Source organism: Colobus angolensis, unplaced genomic scaffold, assembly GCF_000951035.1.
Source record: "Colobus angolensis palliatus isolate OR3802 unplaced genomic scaffold, Cang.pa_1.0 Scaffold276, whole genome shotgun sequence".
In the NCBI taxonomy this organism is placed as follows: domain Eukaryota; kingdom Metazoa; phylum Chordata; class Mammalia; order Primates; family Cercopithecidae; genus Colobus; species Colobus angolensis.
In genome coordinates, this window is record NW_012115999.1 from 1,305,912 (window position 1) to 1,325,748 (window position 19,837).

The 19,837-nt window shown below is 37.7% G+C and overlaps 1 protein-coding gene across 2 annotated transcripts in view; it reads left to right on the top strand.

The window, feature by feature from the left end:
• The window catches only part of TMEM38B (transmembrane protein 38B), an 86,446-nt gene that overhangs the window by 15,253 nt on the left and 51,356 nt on the right, over positions 1–19,837 (top strand). For both annotated transcript variants that reach the window (XM_011948238.1, XM_011948239.1), the window contains exons 2-4: positions 2,204–2,360; positions 16,139–16,323; positions 17,144–17,231. In XM_011948238.1, coding sequence (XP_011803628.1) covers positions 2,204–2,360; positions 16,139–16,323; positions 17,144–17,231 — 430 coding nt within the window. The remainder of the gene's footprint in view (positions 1–2,203; positions 2,361–16,138; positions 16,324–17,143; positions 17,232–19,837) is intronic.

A 19,837-nucleotide genomic window follows, 5' to 3' on the forward strand; every position in this document is an offset into this window, starting at 1 on the left:
GTGCCAGTGTGGGTCCTCTGGAAGCACAGCACTGGCCCCCTGGGGCCTCGCTTTTCTTTCTCTATACTTTGTGTCTTTATTTCTTTTCTCAAGTCTCTCGTTCCACCTAGCGAGAAGCACCCACAGGTGTGGAGGGGCAGGCCACCCCTTCAGAGAGTGACTTTATTTTTCTTTGTAGCTTTCATTTCATGATGAAGGTATTTATTTATTTGTTTATTTTCGATACAGGGTCTCACTCTGGTGTCCAGGCTGAGTGCATTGGCACTGTCATGGCTCACTGCAGCCTGGAACTCCTGGGCTCAAGTGATTCTTCCACTTTAGCCTCCTGAGTAGCTGGGACTACAGGTGTGTACTATCAAGCCTGGGTAATTTTTTATATTTTGTAGACATGGGGGGTCTTGCTATGTTGCTCAAGCTGGTCTTGACCTCCTGGACCCAAGCAATCCTGCCAGCTCGGCCTCCCAAACCAAAGTGTTGTGATTACAGGTGTGAGCCACCATGCCTGGCTGAAAGTATTTTGATATTAAAGTTCGTGTGTAATTATTTGCGTTTTAAACATCTTATATTTGGAATTAGATTTAGGTCTCAATGTGACAAATGTTGCTAAGAATTTTGGGGAAAATCATTCTATTGATAGCATATTTCAAACATCTTAATGTAGGACAGAGAAATTTTTTTTTTCTCTTCTAAATGCCAGTACATTAAAAATAAAATAATTTGAGTTGGAAGCCAGGTGTGGTGGCTCACACCTGTAATCCCAGCACTTTGGGAGGCTGAGGCGGGTGAATCACTTGAGGCCCAGGAGTTCCAGACCAGCCTGGCCAACATGGCAGAACCCTGTCTCTACTAAAAATACAAAAATTAGCCTGACATGGTGGCACCTGCCCGTAATCCAAGCGACTCGGGAGACTGAGGTACGAGACTCGCTTGGATTCAGGATGCTGAGGTTACAGGGAGCCGAGATCACTCCACTGCACTCCAGCCTGGGCGACAGAGCAAGACCCTGTCTCAAAAATAAATAAATAATTAAGTAAATAAATAAATACAATTTGAGTTAGAGACATTGTTCATATCTAGAATGTTTTCTTGGCCTTTTTTTGGGTGTTTTTTGACTTTGACATTTAAAAAATATAAGCCAGTTGTTGTTGTTGTTTGTTTTTTGTTTTTGTTTTCTCAGTAGCCCTCAGTTTGAGTTTGTCTGATTCAATTAGTTCAGGTTGTATATTTTTGTTAGAAATACCATGGAAGTGGCCGGGCTCAGTGGCTCATGCTTATAATTCTAGCACTTTGGGAGGCTGAGGTGGGTGGATCACGAAGTCAGGAGTTCGAGACCAGCCTGGCCAACATAGTGAAACCCCCGTCTCTACCAAAAATACAAAAATTAGCTGGGCGTGGTGGCAGGCACCTGTAGTCCCAGCTACTCGGGAGGCTGAGGCAGGAGAATTGCTTGAACTCAGGAGGTGGAGGTTGTGGTGAGCCAAGATCACACCACTGCACTCCAGCCTGGGGAACAGAGCGAGACTCTGTCTTAAAAAAAAAAAAAAAAAGAGATGCCACAGAAGTGATGATGTGTTCTCAGTGCATCATATCAGCAGCCATTTGATGTTATTTATAGTGATGTCTGCAAGGTTTCCCCCATTCAGAAGTTATTATTTCCCTCTACAATTAATAAGTAATTAGTTAAGACTCATGTTGAGGTAGTATAAATATCTATTCCTAAGAAACCTTTCACCTTTAGGTTTATTTTGTTACTCTGTTTCTCACCTGTCATGTTGAAAGCTTAGTTTGTTTATTTCAGTTTCTTTATTTTCTAATATACTTAAGATTATAAATGTTTCTTATTAAGTCATTTTGACATGCTGTCTGGGAGTACTTACTGTAGGGTTTGAGATGAAAGGAGACAATAAGTGAGAATATTGTTTATAATAATCCATTACTAGGAAACTGGCAATGACAGCCTAAACAGAACAGCATATTTTTAAGGTGCCAAAGTGCCAAAAATCACCCATTAACAAAATGTTTCCAGTCTTGCTTTAAAGAATAAAAGATATGGTTTTTAATGATTTTGATTGGTACAACTATGAATAATAGCTGTTGAAAATTATGAATTTAAGAAGTTTATTTGTTTAGTGCAACTTGTACTTTGGGGCTTGTTTAATAAATATGTAATGATCGCAGACCATATTTTACTTTACCATTTCAGGAGCAGCTGCACTGGCATGGAAGAATCCTATTTCAAGCTGGTTTACTGCTATGCTCCACTGCTTTGGTGGAGGAATTTTATCCTGTCTACTGCTTGCAGAGCCTCCATTGAAGTTTCTTGCAAACAACACTAACATATTACTGGCATCTTCAATCTGGTAAGCTGCCATTATGGTGACCTATGTGACATTTAAACAATTGTGTTGTAAATTGTTAGTAAAATGAATTTTTTTTTCTTTGAACAATATTTTATGTGCTTGAAAAGTTAATGCATCTACAAGGGAGGAACCCAAATAATGCCAAAGGTTTTTTTTTTTTTTTGGGATGGAATCTCGCTCTGTTGCCCAGGCTGAAGTGCAGTGGCATGATCTCAGCTCACTACAGCCTCTACCTCCTGGGTTCAAGTGATTCTTCCACCTCAGCCTTTGGAGTAGCTGGGATTACAGGTACCCGCCCCCATGCCCAGCTAATTTTTGTATTTTTGTAGAGACGAGGTTTCACCATGTTGGCCAGGCTGGTCTTGAACTCCTGACCTCAGGTGACCTGCCCGCCTCGGCCTCCCAAAGTGCTGGGATTACAGGCGTGAGCCACCGCGCCCAGCCATGCCAAAGGCTTTAAGTGCAAAGTATGTCTCTTTCTTTTTCGTCTCCCCTTATCTTTTCCCAGAAGCAATTATTGTCTGCCATTGTCTTATGTACCTTTTTTTTTGTTGTCTTATGTACCTTTTTTTTTGTTGGTTTTTTGAGCATAGTCTTGCTGTGTGCAAGACTGCAAGTGCAGTGGCGCGCTCTTGGCTTGTTGAGGGATGCAGAGGATTAGAGAGACCAGAATGGTGAATACAGGAGGATATTTATTTTGAGGTATGCACCGGCTCAGTGGATTTACTTCCAAAAAGCTGGGTCTTGAACAAAGACAGAGCGAGGTTTTTATAAGCGGGCTTATAAGAGCAAAACAAAAGTAGTTAATCATATAGTGTATAACTTGTGGCCTTGCATAGCTGGTGGCCTTGTAGCTGTGTCAAAAGAAAAACAAGAACTGGCTAAATACAGATAGTTGTGAAACATAGTTATGCTTAAGAGGCAAGGGAAAGGAGTAACAGTAAAGGAATTTGTCTTTCTGTCTTTTTTTTTTTCTTAACCTTGCCCTGGAGAGGGCGGGGGTGTCTGGAGCCCATTCCTTTGGCCTTGGCTTTTTGGACAGTGTTAAAGTGAGCTGCTAAGCAGAGGAAAACTTGTTTTTTTTGTTTGTTTGTTTTGTTTTTAACCCTTATTACAGGCTCACTGCAACTTCCACCTCCTGGGTTCAAGTGACTCTCCTGTCTCAGCCTCCCGAGTGACTGAGATTACAGGCATGCGCCACCACGTCTGGCTAATTTTTGTATTTTTAGTAGAGACGGGGTTTCACCATATTGGCCAGGCTATTCTCAAACTCCTGACCTCAAGTGATCTGCCCGTCTCAGCCTCCCAGAGTGCTGAGATTACAGGCATGAGCCACCATGCCCAGCCTCTTATGTGTCTTTAATAGAAACATTTCCAATATGAAAGGGCATTAAGTATTTGGCCCTAGAGTTTATCTTGTGAACCTAACTGATACACACAGATATACAACATGATAAAATCATATATGTGACCAACTGAAACTAACCAAAAAGTCCAAACAATTATGGCTCATATTATTCTTCTCATACTCTGTTGATTTTATGAGATCTTTAAATTTTATAATTTTGAAGTGAAGAAAAAAATGTTACCCGGAATTGCTTTGAATTCTTGCAAATCCAAATTTGTTATCCTTAAGAGGATTGATCCATCAAGTTTAAAAAAATCTATAATACAAATTATACTGCTTTTTTATATAAAGCAGAAACTGTGTTTTCTATTAAAAACCATATCATTAAATATATAACAGGAACACTTACAGTTCATTTTTATTGTGATAATTTTAAAATGAATATGTAACCAGTTCTGAAAGGGATATTACAAATAATAACTATAGGAAAAAGTAATCCCGGGAACCTATGGCAGTGTTGAGTTGCTACCATATGTCAGTTAAATTCTTTATATTCATTGTCATATTTAATCACAGGAGTACCGTAAGGTAGCTATTATTATTTCCATTTGACAAATGATAAAATTGAGGCATAGGGAATGCTGCTATAATTTTCTTGTCTAGTAAGTGGTTGAGCTTAAGTTTTTAACTTTAGAGTCTTCCCACTTTATAGCCACTGTCTCTCACAGATTTGTTTAACCGTCTCTTAAAGTGTAGTCTTCCAGTTGCTATGTGTTTTAAAAAACTTTCCCAAAGACTTTTATTTCTATAACAATATTTTAAAAAGTTATTAGCATTTTGGAAGAATTTTTTGATGTGTATAGATGCTGAAACTATACAAAAAGGAAGCTATCCAGAATTTGATACTTTCTATTATTTCTACTTCTGTTCCTATAATACTAACCTTCTGGATGATTGCAGGAGCTTCCTAAGTGGTCTTGCTGCTCCTTTGATTATCCATTTGAGTCTATTCTTTATTCTTTACGGAGCAGACAAAATTATTACAGTTGGCCTTCTATACCCATGGATTTTGCATGCTTGAATTCAACCAGCTGCGGATCAAAAATATTTGGGAAAAAATCCAATAAAAAATAATGCAAATAAAAAAATAATGTGTAACAACAATTTATATAGTATTTACACTGTATTAGGTATTATAATTAATCTAGGGATGATTTCAAATATAACGGAGGATGTGTGTAGGTTATGTGCAAATATTCTGCTACTTTATATAGGGTCTCTCACATTCACAGATTTTGGGGGAGAATCCTGAAACCAGTCCCCCACAGATACTGAGGGACAACTTAAGTTAGAACATGTCACTCATGTGCTCAGTAATTTCTTATCTTATTAAGAACGATCGCAAGGACAAAAAAACCAAACACCACACGTTCTCACTCATAGGTGGGAATTGAACAATGAGAACACTTGGACACAGGAAGGGGAACATCACACACCAGGGCCTGTTGTGGGGTTGGGGGAGATGGGAGGGATAGCATTAGGAGATATACCTAATGTAAATGATGAGTTAATGGGTGTAGCACGCCAACAGGGCACATGTATACATATGTAACAAACCTGCAGGTTGTGCACATGTACCCTTGAACTTAAAGTATAAGAAAAAAAAAAAGAACGATATCCCAAACTTTTACCATGGCCTGTAAAATCCTACAAAATATTCTCTTTCACTTTCTTTCATGTAATGTTTTACAACTCTATTCTTGCTCACTTTTCTCTAGTCACATGAGCTTTGCTAGAGCTTTGCAATTTCTTGAACGTTCAAATGTAAGGTATTCTTCTACCTCAGTGCCTTTGTACTTGCTTGCTTCTCTTTGTAATCTTTTTTTCCTCAGAAGTGTCATATTTTGTTTTATCAGAGAGGCCTTCACTGACTAAAGTAGCACCTCCTCTTCTATGACTATCACATCATGTTTCTTTATTTTTCCTCTTAGAATTATTGCTATCCAACATGTTATCTGTTGATTTTGTTTTTAAATGTTGTTTTCACTGTACTGGAATAATAGCCCATCAGAGAGTGAGCCACCATGCCTGGCCCCTGGCTAATTTTTAAAATTTTTATATTTGTTGAGGTAAGGTCTCACTATGTTTCCCACATTGGCTATTTCTTTTTACTATAAAAGTTTTTTATTCACTATATGTAGAACATGTCCCCTATAAAATGTACATGTAAATCACTAAAAAGTAAAATTTGGTGAACATATTCTCAATTAGAGAACATACTACATCAGTTGGGATAACAGCTGTCTGCCTTTAAATAATCTAATTATAACACCGAGTCTCCTTCATATCTAATACAAAGTTAAATACTTATTTTGGGGCTTATTTCCTAGTATGTGTTTGGTGAGGCTGAGTAAACAATTTAATATAACTCTAGTATGTTACAGTCACTGCACAATAAATCAGTTTATTACAGATTAAAACAAATCATTTTTTCATTATTTGTAATAATGGGATCAAACACTGGATACTTTTAAATGGTATATAACCACACAATTACTTATCTTTGGTAGGATATTGGGTTCTATAATTGTATTAAGATATGAATGGTGTAAAATATTGTTATGAATAATACACCTCAAACAAAATAATGAGGCCATACTGTAATGATTCACTAGATTGTGCCCAGTAGACATTTACTGAATAAGGGAATTATCTGTTTTTCTCCTCAATTATCCAGTACAATGTTTTGCCCACAGTAAGCGCTCAATAAATATTTGCTGAACATACTGACTAGGATAGGGGTGAGAAGCGATGGGCCCGCTTAGCTGGATGTCGAATATAATTGGAATTTACCTGGGAAGGAGAGTAGTTAAGGAAGATGTAAACTGCATGTGGTGTACAAGTAAATAAATGCAGATCCCCTTCTCTCTCTTTTTTTTGGAGATGGAGTCTTGCTCTGTCGCCCAGGTCGGAGTGGAGTGGCTCTTGGCTCACTGCAATGTCCGCCTCCCGGGTTCAAGCAGTTCTCCTGCCTCAGCCTCCTGAGTAGCTGGGACTACAAGTGCATGACACTATGCCCAACTAATTTTTGTATTTTTAGTATAGCTGGGGTTTCACCATGTTGGCCATGCTGGTCTCGAATTCCTGAGCTCAAGTGACTTGCCTGCATTGGCCTCCCAAGGTGCTGGGATTATAGGCGTGAGCCACTGTGCCCGACCCACTTCCTACTTTAAATAACCATTATGATAACATACCAGTATCTTGACTTTTATGGTAATCACTTCTTTGAATATTTTAATAATTTTATAACTCAATGTTTATCCTTAGATACTATAGTTTAGTCATGTCTATTTAAAAATTTCATATGTTTCTTAATTTTTTTTTTTTAAAAATAGTTATGCCTTCATTTCTTTCTTTTCCTTAAACTTTATCTGTTGAAGATCCAGAGCCAGTCAATCTGTCAAGTTTTCCATAGTCCAGAGTTTGCTGATTGCATAATCATGGTATAGATCATTATATTCTTCTGTTCTTTGTGTTTCCTTACAATTAGAAGATTGATGCAGAATCCAAATCAGATTAGGCTAGATTCCTTTAGCAAGACTTCTAAGAGGTCCCATTTTGTGACATTAGCACCCTTTTACACATAGTGTCTATTAGGAATTGCAAAGTGAAGATAGTCTAGTTTTATCTTTTCTTCTTATTTATTAGTTGGAATATTACTATAAATGATGACAGCTGCAGGCCATCTGGTGTGGCTGCTGTCATCATGACAGCTGCTTCAGGGAGGGCACAGGGAGAAGGTGGACAGCCCCCCATCCCCCACAGCCCACCAGCCACCCTTGGGGCCTCCATGATGGGACTGGGCCAGGCTGGTTCCTGCACGGGCCGAGGGGGAGCTTCAGGTCGCCCCTGAGCTTTGGGGCCACAAAGAGAGCTTGTAGGGCAATGTTACCCCTGCCCCGGATGCCAGCCCAGGCCCAGTGAGGACCTGGAACACCCACCCTAGACAGTGAGGGGACTCAGCCCAGTGCCATGCCCCACGGAGCGGAGGGAGCTGGGAACATGCGGGAGCTCTGCCCCTTCCAAGTTGGTAGGGCTGGAGCTCCCCAGGTACAAGTGTAGCTGCCCAAGTCATGGCTGCAACCCAGGCACCCCTGTGCTCTTGGGAGCCAGTAGGAGGCAGTAGCCCCGCCCTCTCTGCAGCGCCTCCTCTTTGCTGAGAGCTGCAGATGTGGGGATGACCAGCTCCAGAGAGGAGCTACCCTCTCTGTTGAGAGCTGAGCACTTGTTGGGATGACCTGCCTACAAACCACAGAGAGGAGCCTCCTCCCTAGCTGCTAAGAGCTGCAGAGACAATGGGAGGACCTGCTTGCAGAGAGGAGCCACCCACCCTCCTCTCTGCTGAGAGCTGCACACTCAGCAGGATGACCTGCCTACAAAGAGGAGCTACCCACTGTGGGTCTTCTCTGAGCTGCTCTAACAGTAACAAAGGTTCTCTTTGTCTTGCTCACCCTCCACTTGTCTGCATACTTCATTCTTCCTGGACGCAGGACAAGAGCTTGGTCAAGGGTGCCACCAGCCACAGAGGTTTCTGCCTAGAAAAGTGACATCCCAAAGATCCCAAAATACAAATAGATACTTCCTATTTATCATCTATTTGGAAACCAGCTATACAGTTCATACTGGAAAGGTAATGCTTGCTTCTTTCCCTTCATTTATCAATTTTCAGTGTAATGAACTGGATCTCCGTCATCCTCTAAAGATACCAGCTTAAAGAAAATAATTACGAGCCCATGGACTAACCGTATTTCATTGGTTTCAATAAAATTTCAGTTATTTTCATATTGAAGCTCAAATTATCCCATCTTTAGCCAGTGGAAGCCTCTTTAGGTTGACTCCTGAGACAGATTTTGAATTAGCTTACTTTCTACCTGGTGTTGTAAGATTCATCTTGTGCTTTTCTTCTGGAATCACTCTCTAAGACGGTCTGGTTTCTTTTGGTGAGCAATGGCATTTCAAGACCACGATTTGAGTGCTAGAGACTTCATCTGCTCCTTGTTACTGGGTTGATCATTATGTCTCGGCCTTTTTAGTGAACAGAGCTAGGAAAAATGAAGATAAAATAACTCATGAGTTCATATTCATATTTCTTTTTTTTTTTTTTTTGAGACGGAGTCTCGCTCTGCCACCCGGGCTGGAGTGCAGTGGCCGGATCTCAGCTCACTGCAAGCTCCGCCTCCTGGGTTCACGCCATTCTCCTGCCTCAGCCTCCCGAGTAGCTGGGACTACAGGCGCCCGCCACCTCGCCCGGCTAGTTTTTTGTATTTTTTAGTAGAGACGGGGTTTCACCGTGTTAGCCAGGATGGTCTCGATCTCCTGACCTCGTGATCCGCCCATCTCGGCCTCCCAAAGTGCTGGGATTACAGGCTTGAGCCACCGCGCCCGGCCATATTCATATTTCTAATTCAAATTCGGGACCATATAGCTTTTATTTATTTTTTCCCTATTACATATATATCTCCATTCTTGTACCCTAAGAATTTGGATTCTTAAGGACATAGGATGTGATTCAATTAATATATTCTAACATTACTGATTTTTTTCTGTATTATGCACACAGTAGTCTTAGAGTAATGTTCAAAGACTACCAAGGAAATGATTACAGAAATTATTATTGCATATATTCTATTCATTCTCCCATTTTAACAATAAATGTACTATTTTACACTGTCATTTTCAATATATATTACTCCATTTTCTTCTGGCTTAAAGCACTGCTGTGAAAGTCTGGTGATCTTTTAATTTTCTTTCTCTTTTAAGATCTTTTTTTTTCTAGATCCCTAAGGATTTATTTTTTCATTAAAGTCCAGTCATTTAAATAAAATATCTTGGTGTTGGTTGTTGTGCAACAGTATTCTCTTGTACATGGTGTGTTCTTTTTGGTACCTACACTTTTTTTTTTTAATTGAGAAAGTAATACTAGTATTTGTATTCTTCCTTTGCATTGGTTACGAACTCTTATTATTGGTATATTGGCTCTTCTTTGCCTTTCTTCAAGGATTTTTAAAAAAATCTGTATTTCTAAAAGAATTAACCTGCTTTTCATCTGTTTTTCTCTTTTCACCTGCTGTTTCTTTGAAGACACTGTCTGTTATGTTTATTTCTCTTTGTGTTTTCTGGTTTGTTTTTTATTTTGGAAATGATTTTTTTTTCTTTTATCTCTTTTTTTTTCTCCTGAGTGTTGAATCTTTGGTTCTCAGTTTTGCTTATTCTTATGTGTGTTCTTTTATGTCTTACATGACTTTCTTAATGTCTTTAGCTTGTTTTGAAATAGTTTACAGTTTTGATCTGTTTTGTGGGCACATTTTCCTGAGTGCTTACATTGTCTGTAGGGATTTATTCTGCTTATTTTTTTCTTGTAATAACTTTGTATAGGATTTGATCTTGATACTTTTGGTCATTTTTATATGAAATTGGCTTTCATAAACTTGCAGAATGTGGTGGAAATATTTTTTTGACTTCACAGAGCTCCTGCTTTTGTTTTTATGTAGTGTTCAAAAGATGAGGACCTGCTTTTTGATATTTCTTGGGTCTCTTTACCTTCCTTGGCTTGGTCTGGGCCTTTTTTTTCTTCTATTCTGCTCAGGTTTGATTCTTCCCAGCTTCTTCTCAGTGTGGGGAGCTCAGGTTCGATTCTTCTCAGTTTCTTCTCAGTGTGGGGCTTGTTATAGAAGAGAGCCCTGGTGGATCAGTTTCAAAAGCTTGAAGCTCAGAGGGACTAAATTGTTCCAACTCTTTCAGAACTTCTTTTCATGGGCTCTTTGTCTTATCTGGTATTAGAGATGCCAGAACCCCTGTCAGTTGTAGTATTTGTGTGTGTGTGTGTTTGTGTGTGTTTCCAAATTAGTCTGCTCTGCTTTCCAGTGAATATCCATTAGCTGCTTTGGTATTATTTTGGTCTTAAGTTCATCAGTTGCCACGTTGTTGCTTTCTTCTTTCTGCCAAATAGTACAGTGTTGTGGATGTTGGTGATTTTTCTCTACCCACTTGCATTTTGGGATTTGAGGGGATATCTTGTTACATAGTTTTGTTGTAAGTACAGTTGACCCTTGAACAACATGAATTTGAACTGTGTGGATCCATTTATGTGCAGATTTTCTTCTGCCTCTGCCACCCCTGAGATAGCAAGACCAACCCCTCCTCCTCATCAGCCTACTCTTTGTGAAGATGAAGAAGAATGGAGACTTTTATGATGATCCACTTCCACTTAATGAATAATAAATACATTACCTCTTAAAATTTTCTTAATAACATTTTTTGTGGCTTAATTATAAGAATACATCTGGGACAGATAGGTGACAGTGAAAAAGTTGTACATATAATATAAAAAATATATGTTAATCACCTGTTCATATTATTGGTAAGGCTTCTGGTCAACAGTAAGGTATTAATAGTCAGATTTTGGGGAGTCAGAAGTTATGTGTGGATTGTTGACTGCATAGGGGTTGGCATCCCTAACCCCCTTGTTGTTCAAGAGTCAACTATTGTGCAAGGGATTTTGGTTTTCCTGTCTTATTTCTCTGTATGTTTTTATGGGAATTTGAAGAGATCAGAATGTATGCAGCCACTACCATCTTCTCAGAACCCTTACCATTAGTTTTTATGTCCCTTCTGTGGTCTCCTCCCATTCCATCTCTTTTCTTCCACCTTCAGAGGTTATCTTCAACTTCGTGATGTCCAGTGAAATAACTAGAAGCAATAAAAATGCTCATCCACAGAAGAAAAAATATGGATATTAATATAATGGCATTATCCAATAGAGTTTAAGAATCACTTTCCTAAAATAAATCTCTTAGGCATAAAACAAGAGAAAATATCACTTATGTACAGATATATGCAAGAATGTTTTTAGAAACACTGTTTATAATAGGGAAAACTAGGAACAACTCTGTCAGCAGAGAAATGAATGGATAAATTATGGCACATTAATTCTGTTATGGTAAATACTGGTGAATATTAGTAATTATAACCACACACAATAAGAATAAATCTCAGGAATAGAGCTTAAACAGAAAAATACATATGATTCTATTTATAAAACTTCTAACAACTATATTGTTTATGGATATAAACATGCTAAAACTACATAAAAAAGCTAAGATTTGTATTCAATATTATGTTACTAAGATTCATCTGTGTGTTTGTATGTAGCTATAGAACATACCTTCCCCCTGCTGTATAGTCCATTGTATTAATATCTGTATTTTATTCTTTTGTTGATGGCAGTTTTATTGGTTCTAGGTATTTTGTTAGGCATTACAAAACTACAATAATAGCAAGTACTTACACAGCATTTACTGCGTCTCAGTTTTCTTTTTTTCATGTATTTATTATTATTATTATTATTATACTTTAAGTTCTAGGGTACAGGTGCACAATGTGTCTTAATTTTCTAAGTGTTTTACTTACATTATCTCACTTAAACCTGACAAGAAACCTGTGACGTAGGTATTATTTTATTCAATTACATGTTAAAAAGCATATAATTGAGACATGGAGGGGTTAATAACTTGCCTGAGGTGTCACAGTTACTGAGTAGTTGAAGCTGGGATTCCAACCTGGGGTGTCTAGTCCTTTAATCTTTACTTACACAGTATATTGTTTTGTGCTCTGGAAACAGGAATGTTATCTTTGTCTTCAGAGATCCTTAAATATAAAAAATGTATGGCTTAAAGACATAGTGTATTTTACTATTTTCTTTTGTAAAGTTTTCATATTTAGAACAAATTTGTAATCTTTGCTTCATTTGATTCATTTGAGGTGTTTTTTTTTTTTTTTTGAGACGGGTCTTGCTCTTGTTGTCCAGGCTGGAGTGCAATGGCATGATCTTGGCTCACTGCAACCTCTGCCTCCTGGGTTCAAGTGATTCTCCTGCCTCAGCCTCCCAAGTAGCTGAGATTATAGGCACCCGCTGCCATGCTGGCTAATTTTTGTATTTTTTAGTAAAGATGGGGTTTCTCTATGTTTTGTCAGGCTGGTCTTGAACTCCTGACCTTATGATCCGGCTGCCTTGGCCTCCCAAAGTGCTGAGATTACAGGCGTGAGCCACCGTGCCTGGCCCATTTGATTTTAATTTGAGAGATAAAATGATATTAGCAATGTTTTTAAACAAGCAAGCAAGGTAATCTTTAGTACAGTAGCTCGTAGTGTATACATCTGGAAATCAGCACCATCTACTGGCAAAGAGAAACAATAACTTGGTATGTCATAGTATTGTTTGGAAGACAGTGTACACTTTCATAGGTTTTATTTGTTTTGAAAAGCTGTTTCCGGGGGAAATAAATATTTTATAATTTTTTAGTATGTTTATTTTTGTTTCCTAGTACATTTTTCTTAAAATTGCAAGTATCAATTACTTATATATGGCACATTTGTGTAACCGAGACTACATTTAGATGAGGAAAAATACAACAAAAAGGTATCATTTTATGGGTGTCATTCTATCTGTATTTTTCAAAGCATGTACAAAAAATTGGCAATTTGGGTGATAAGAGCAAGAACAAAGCTGTCATATTGGACTAACATGAACTGTATTTAATTTATCATTGTGTTTTGTCTTAGTTAAGTGATATTGTCTTCCATAGGGGAGTGGAATTGATAGTAGAGTGAAAACAGAGTTCTCAGTGACTAAGCCTGTGAAACTTCTCTCTGCCTAACTTTTTGTATTAACCTAAATTCTACTCTCATTTTTTCTTAAACTGGTTGAGATTTCATTTGTTAGTGGCCTAGGATCTTGTTTGTATCCCGTTTGAGACTTTTATGCTTTCGTTACTTTTTTCTATTAACTTAACCTCTCCAAGTTAAATGTATGAGAAATCAATTGTTTTCTCATTCCACTTCTCTCTTTTTCCGATGCGTTTTCTTTTTTTTTTTTTTTTTGAGACGGAGTCTCGCTCTGTTGCCCGGGCTGGAGTGCAGTGGCCGGATCTCAGCTCACTGCAAGCTCCGCCTCCCGGGTTTAAGCCATTCTCCTGCCTCAGCCCGCCACCTCGCCTGGCTAGTTTTTTTTTTTTTTGTAATTTTAGTAGAGACAGGGTTTCACCGTGTTAGCCAGGATGGTCTCGATCTCCTGACCTCGTGATTCGCCCATCTCGGCCTCCCAAAGTGCTGGGATTACAGGCTTGAGCCACCGCGCCCGGCCCCGATGCGTTTTCTTTAGGCACTTTACAAGTTAAAGTTACCTTACATGTGATAATTTTAGTTAAAGGTGAAATTATGTTTACAGACGGGGTTACAAGGTTATTACCTAATAAGTGTTGGTTGAGGGATCTATTAAAAGAATTTTAAAAAGCTAATTTGTTAGAGAGCAGGAATGGTTGTTGAGGGTGCCATTAGTCTGATATGTTTACTTGTAAGTCTACTGAGCACAATAAACAATTGTTCTTTTGCCCTGTGGCTACTTAACTCTCAAATGAAAATAGTTTTTTTATTTAAAATGTTAGTTTATTGTAGTTGTGCTTTAGAAAGATCTGATTAAATAGAAGAGTTGCAATAATTGCAAATTTTTTTGTGTTATACTATGATGTCACATAGTTGAATATAAAAGTCCAAGATTCCTATTGTAATAGTATAAGTTTTTAACTCACATTAAAGTCAGACTTAGTTTAAGGAAGGAAAATGGGTCATTTGTAATATTCTTTTGGTTGTTTTTTGAATATTTTACTTTTGGGTGCTAATTACTGCTAAGGTGAAAACAAATCCCCCTTTCTTAATGTAATCTGTAATAGATACAAAAATATTTTTGTTTTATTAAAAATACATTTAAAAATTAAATGTGTATACTTTCCCCATTACCTGACCAACTTCTTAGAAATTAGTTCTATATTCAAAGAGAAGTATACAGAGACTTTCAAATTTTCTATGAATGTGTAAAAATTTTAAATCATACTGTTTGTTTTTAAAATTCTTATATGAACATGTAAAATTTTAAAGCCATACAAATGGTTTTCAGTAATCTTTTTACTACTCTGATAGTTTATTCTTTTTTCTCAAACTTTTTAATTATCAACTAATGCTTTGATTAGCTATATTTTGTATTTTGTCTCTAGATTGATTGCTAATAAATGATTTAATTCAGGACTACTTTTCATCATGCTGAGTTTTAGGTTAGAGGGTAACATGAATGATTCCTGTCATCTGAGAACTACTATAGTTCATTATGAGCATTATAGCCTTTAATTTATGCTATAAAGAAAAATGTATAAAGAGCTATTTTTAGGCATAGGAACCAATTGGTTTAGTTTTACAGAGCCATCAGAATGTGGTCTCAGCTGAGATGATGAAATAAAACAAGAATCCCAAAGTCAATGCCTATGGTAATATTTGAGTGGCACCTTGAAGAATAGGAAAGAATTGGTAAGTGGAGATGAACAAGAAAGGGTGCTTTAGGCTAAACAGACTATTGTATCTTTTTATTTAGTCGCTGAAGCAGTATTTTGGCAAGCATTTCATATTTCATGAACATTGAAGAATTCTGACTTTATAAATCATGAATTACAATAGGATTAATAGCTTCTTTTAAAAGAGATATGATATTCTTTTATGCCATGTCTTTTATTCATCCCATTAGAAAGAAGATATGTTCTACTTTAAGCACAAAATTGTCTGCCAGAGTATTTGGAGAATGGCGAGAAAAAAGCAGTATGTTTTCCGATAGATCTTACTGCTAGTATTTGAACAGATGCTTAGAACAAATGAAGTTTAAAAAAATAATTTACCAGAGATGGGATGAATTATTTTTAATCACAATTTAATTTTGTTAAAACTTAAGCTTAGTGAACTAAATTAAAGAACAAGCTTCATATTCTTTCAGTTGTATAGAAATGTATTTTTCCTTAATATTAATCTGCCTTCTTGTGAGCCATCATGTACCTTTGTATAGATTGTAGTTTATGTCCTGCACAGTGGGGCACAGGTGAATATGTTAGTTGGGATTGAAATGTAGCCCTTGCTGTTACCAAAGGACCCTTGAGAGTTCATTTTCCCAGAGGACAAAGACACTGTGTAGGAGTCCCTACCCCTGGAAATGATTATACATTTGTTTTGTTACTGGATTCAGCACTTAGCTTCTAGAACAATATAGGCACAAATTAAGAACTCACTAAATATTTCATATATCTATAAAGTATTCAGAAGTCCACAATTTACATTTGCCTCTGATCATGACTTTTTGGCAGATGACATATGTTTCATGTGATTTAAAAAATTGACTCCCTACCCAAGTTGTGCTTTTATTGAAATCAAGTTAAATGTTTATATGGAAAATTTCATTTGTTGTGTTTTGCCAAATTGTTACTGCTGTTAGGTTGGATTTTAATTTCTGTTCTTCTGATTCCATTCATATATTAAAATGTGTACATTTTATTTTCAGGTATATTACATTTTTTTGCCCGTATGACCTAGTTTCCCAGGGCTATTCATATCTACCTGTTCAACTGCTGGCTTCAGGAATGAAGGAAGTGAACAGAACTTGGAAAATAGTAGGTGGAGTCACACATGCTAATAGCTATTACAAAAATGGCTGGATAGTCATGATAGCTATTGGATGGGCCCGAGGTAATATTAACAATATGTGTTCATAAATATTCTCTTATTGGTGTATTATTAATACCATTACTGAACAGTTCTCTAGTTACATTAATGGATCACATACTTTAATAACAGAGAATTTTTGGAAGGTAAAAACCTTGTTTCTGTTGGCTAGTAAATTCAAAACTAGTACTAGTCATAAGTCATTATTTTGAGACCATCTTATGACAGAAAAATTTTATGATTGGTTTAAGATCCCCAGAACCAGAAAGATTTATAGTTAATTAAAGTATAGTGCCACTGTAAATAAAATAAGTTTACATAACAAATTATGTGGTACATGTGAACAAAAAATACTGCTCTGTCTTTTCTGTGTTTTTTTCATTCAGAATTACTAGAAATAGTAAATATGATTGACTGTGGGTTCATAATCACTGAACTTTGCATCACTTGCCTTTTTGTTTTGTATGTAGGAATTGAACACATCTCTCTAACTTTTTACAATATACTGCACCTAAGACTGGTCATATCAGGAAAGGAAATGTATAAAGCAGAGGATTTTATTTTTCAGTTCTGAAACAAACCTCTAACCATATCTTTGTGCCCAAGGCCCCAGTTTTGACCTTAATTACAGTACAATAGACAGTTGCCATGCTGGTGAAAGAGAAGAATTGCAGTTGTTTTAGTACCCTAAATATACAAGGCAACTTTTTTCTTCTTCCCAAGAATTATATTTTGGGAATCCTCTTGGAATTTTTTTTATCAGGTGATAGAGTTATGGCTCCCTTTAAATATGTTTTTCAAGAAAATTTGGCTAAATATTTTTGTTTTATTTTCATATTTTTAGGTGCAGGTGGTACCATTATAACGAATTTTGAGAGGTTGGTAAAAGGAGATTGGAAACCAGAAGGTGATGAATGGCTGAAGATGTCATAGTAAGTTGGTATAAATTATACTGAGACCTAGATGTTTATCCTTAGATCTTACCACATTTCTTTTTTTTGTTGTTGTTGAGATGGAGTCGCTCTGTCGCCCAGGCTGGAGTGTAGTGGCGCGATTTCCACTCGCTGCAAGCTCCGCCTCCCGGGTTCACGCCATTTTCCTGCTTCAGCCTCCCCAGTAGCTGGGACTACAGGCGCCCGCCACCGCACCCGGCTAATTTTTTTGTATTTTTAGTAGAGACGGTTTCACCGTGTTAGCCAGGATGGTCTCGATCTCCTGACCTCGTGATCCACCCGTCTCAGCCTCCCAAAGTGCTGGGATTACAGGTGTGAGCCACCGCGCCAGGCCACCAAATTTCTTTTTAAGAACATTTTAGGGACTTTAAATGTGGGTGGAATATAGCTGAAAAAATAAATAGTAATGATAATGGGAAGAGAACTAGCAAATTTTATTCTTTTAAAAAGTCTGCTTTCTCAAATGTAGTTTAAAATACATATTTTCCTTCTCTGTGGGTTTCTCTCTTTTTATAAAACAAAACCAAACAAAAACCTCTAGATGATAGTAGAATTGTGGGAAGAGTATATATTTATGAAGTGAAAGCTATGTAGGAATAGACTTCTCTGGATGGAAATGAATAGGTGATAGGCTCTTGGCATTTTCATTAATGACTATGACATCATCCAGATTTCAGGCTATATACATAGTTCTGATAGTAAAATGTCAAGTTTATGGGCTCAAATCAATACATTATAAAGTCCTTTGAGTGGCTTTAAAAAATGTCAGTTGGGCTTAATTACAGATAAAAATAAGAGAAAGATTATAGAAATAACCCATTGTGTGATACAAACTGCCTTTTGCATCTATTTAAGATAATCTGTTCTCTGAAGACACTGACTTAGTCTTATTTATTAATTTTTTAAAGAGACAGATTCTCTTTCTGTTGTTCAGGCTGGAGTGCAATCGTGTAGTCATAGCTCACTGCAGCCTAGACCTCTTAGGCTCCAGCAATCCTCCTACTTCAGCCTCCCAAGTATTACTAGTTGGGACTACAGGTGTGTGCTATCATGCCTGGCTAATTTTTGTGTTTGTATTTGTATTTTTTTTTTTTTTTGAGACAAGGTCTTATTCTGTCACCCTGGCTGAAGTGCAGTGGTATGTCACTGCAGTCTTGATCTCTTAGGTTCAAGTGATCCTTCCACCTCAGCCTCCTGAGTAGTTGGGACTACAGGCATCTGCCACCATGCCTTGCTACTTTTTAAAATTAGGATAAAGGGGCTCATCTCACTATGTTGCCTCGGCTGGTCTTGAATTCCTGGGCTCAAACGATCCTTGTACCTTGGCCTCCAAAAGTGCTGGGATTACAGATGTGAAGCACCACACCCAGCCAGTATTTTTATTTTTGTAGAGATGGGGTCTTGCTATGTTGCCCAGGCTGGTCTTAACTTTTGCCTCAAGTGATCTTCCTTCCTTGGCCTGCCAAGGGTCAGTGATTACAGGCATGAACCACTGTGCCTGGCTGGACTCAGTCTTTTTTTTTTTTTTTTGAGTCGGAGTTTCACACGCCAGGCCAGAGTGCAATGGCGTGGTCTTGGCTCACTGCAACCTCCGCCTCCCAGGTTCAGGCAGTTCTCCTGCCTCAGCTTCCTAAGTAGCTGGGATTACTGGCATGCCCCACTACGCCCAGCTAATTTTTGTGTTTTTAGTAGAGATGGGGTTTCACCACTGCACCTGGCCCAGACTCAGTCTTAAATAAGTCACAGATATGTTTCTGATGTACCTAAAAATGAAGTAGAGAAATATAGTTACTGTTCCCATAATTCAAGAAGGAAAAGACTTAGAGAATGGTGGCTGTAAGAAGCAAGGTGAGGAAAGACTTCATGTAAAAATAAGCTCATTTTCTAATTTAAATTGGATTAAAAATAGATTATAATGAATTAAAAATGAAGATTGAGGGCTGGGCACAGTGGCACATGCCTGTAATCCTAGCACTTTGGGAGGCCAAGGCAGACGGATCGCCTGAGCTCAGGAGTTCGACACCAACCTGGGCAACATGGTGAAACCCCGTCTCTACTAAAAATACAAAAACTTACTGGGCATGATGGCATATACCCAGCTATAATGGGTATATAATCCCAGCTACTCAGGAGGCTGAGGCACGAGAATCACTTGAACCTAGGAGGTAGAGGTTGCAGTGAGCCGAGATCGTACCACTGCATTCCAGCCTGGGTGACAGAGCGAGACTCTGTCTCAAAAAAAAAGGTCAAAAGGCAGTATGAGTGATGAAGTACATTTGTGTGAACTAACAAATTTCGAGATATTTAACTTGGAAAATACCCCTTTAAGTTTGAATGAAGTAGTTTAGAAATAGAACAAAGGAGGCTTTGATCAATGATAAGTTATAAATAAGATATTCTTGATATTCAGGGGATATTTTTCTCATTTTGATTATATGCCTTGAAACACCTTCCGTAGAACATTTTTTTGGGCTTTTATAACCAAAATGAAATTATGTTTCTACTTTGTTCAGAAACCTTGCATTGATCCTCCAAATGGCCTATAAGGCCCTCCAAATGTGCCTTTCCTCCTTTCCAGTTTGCTT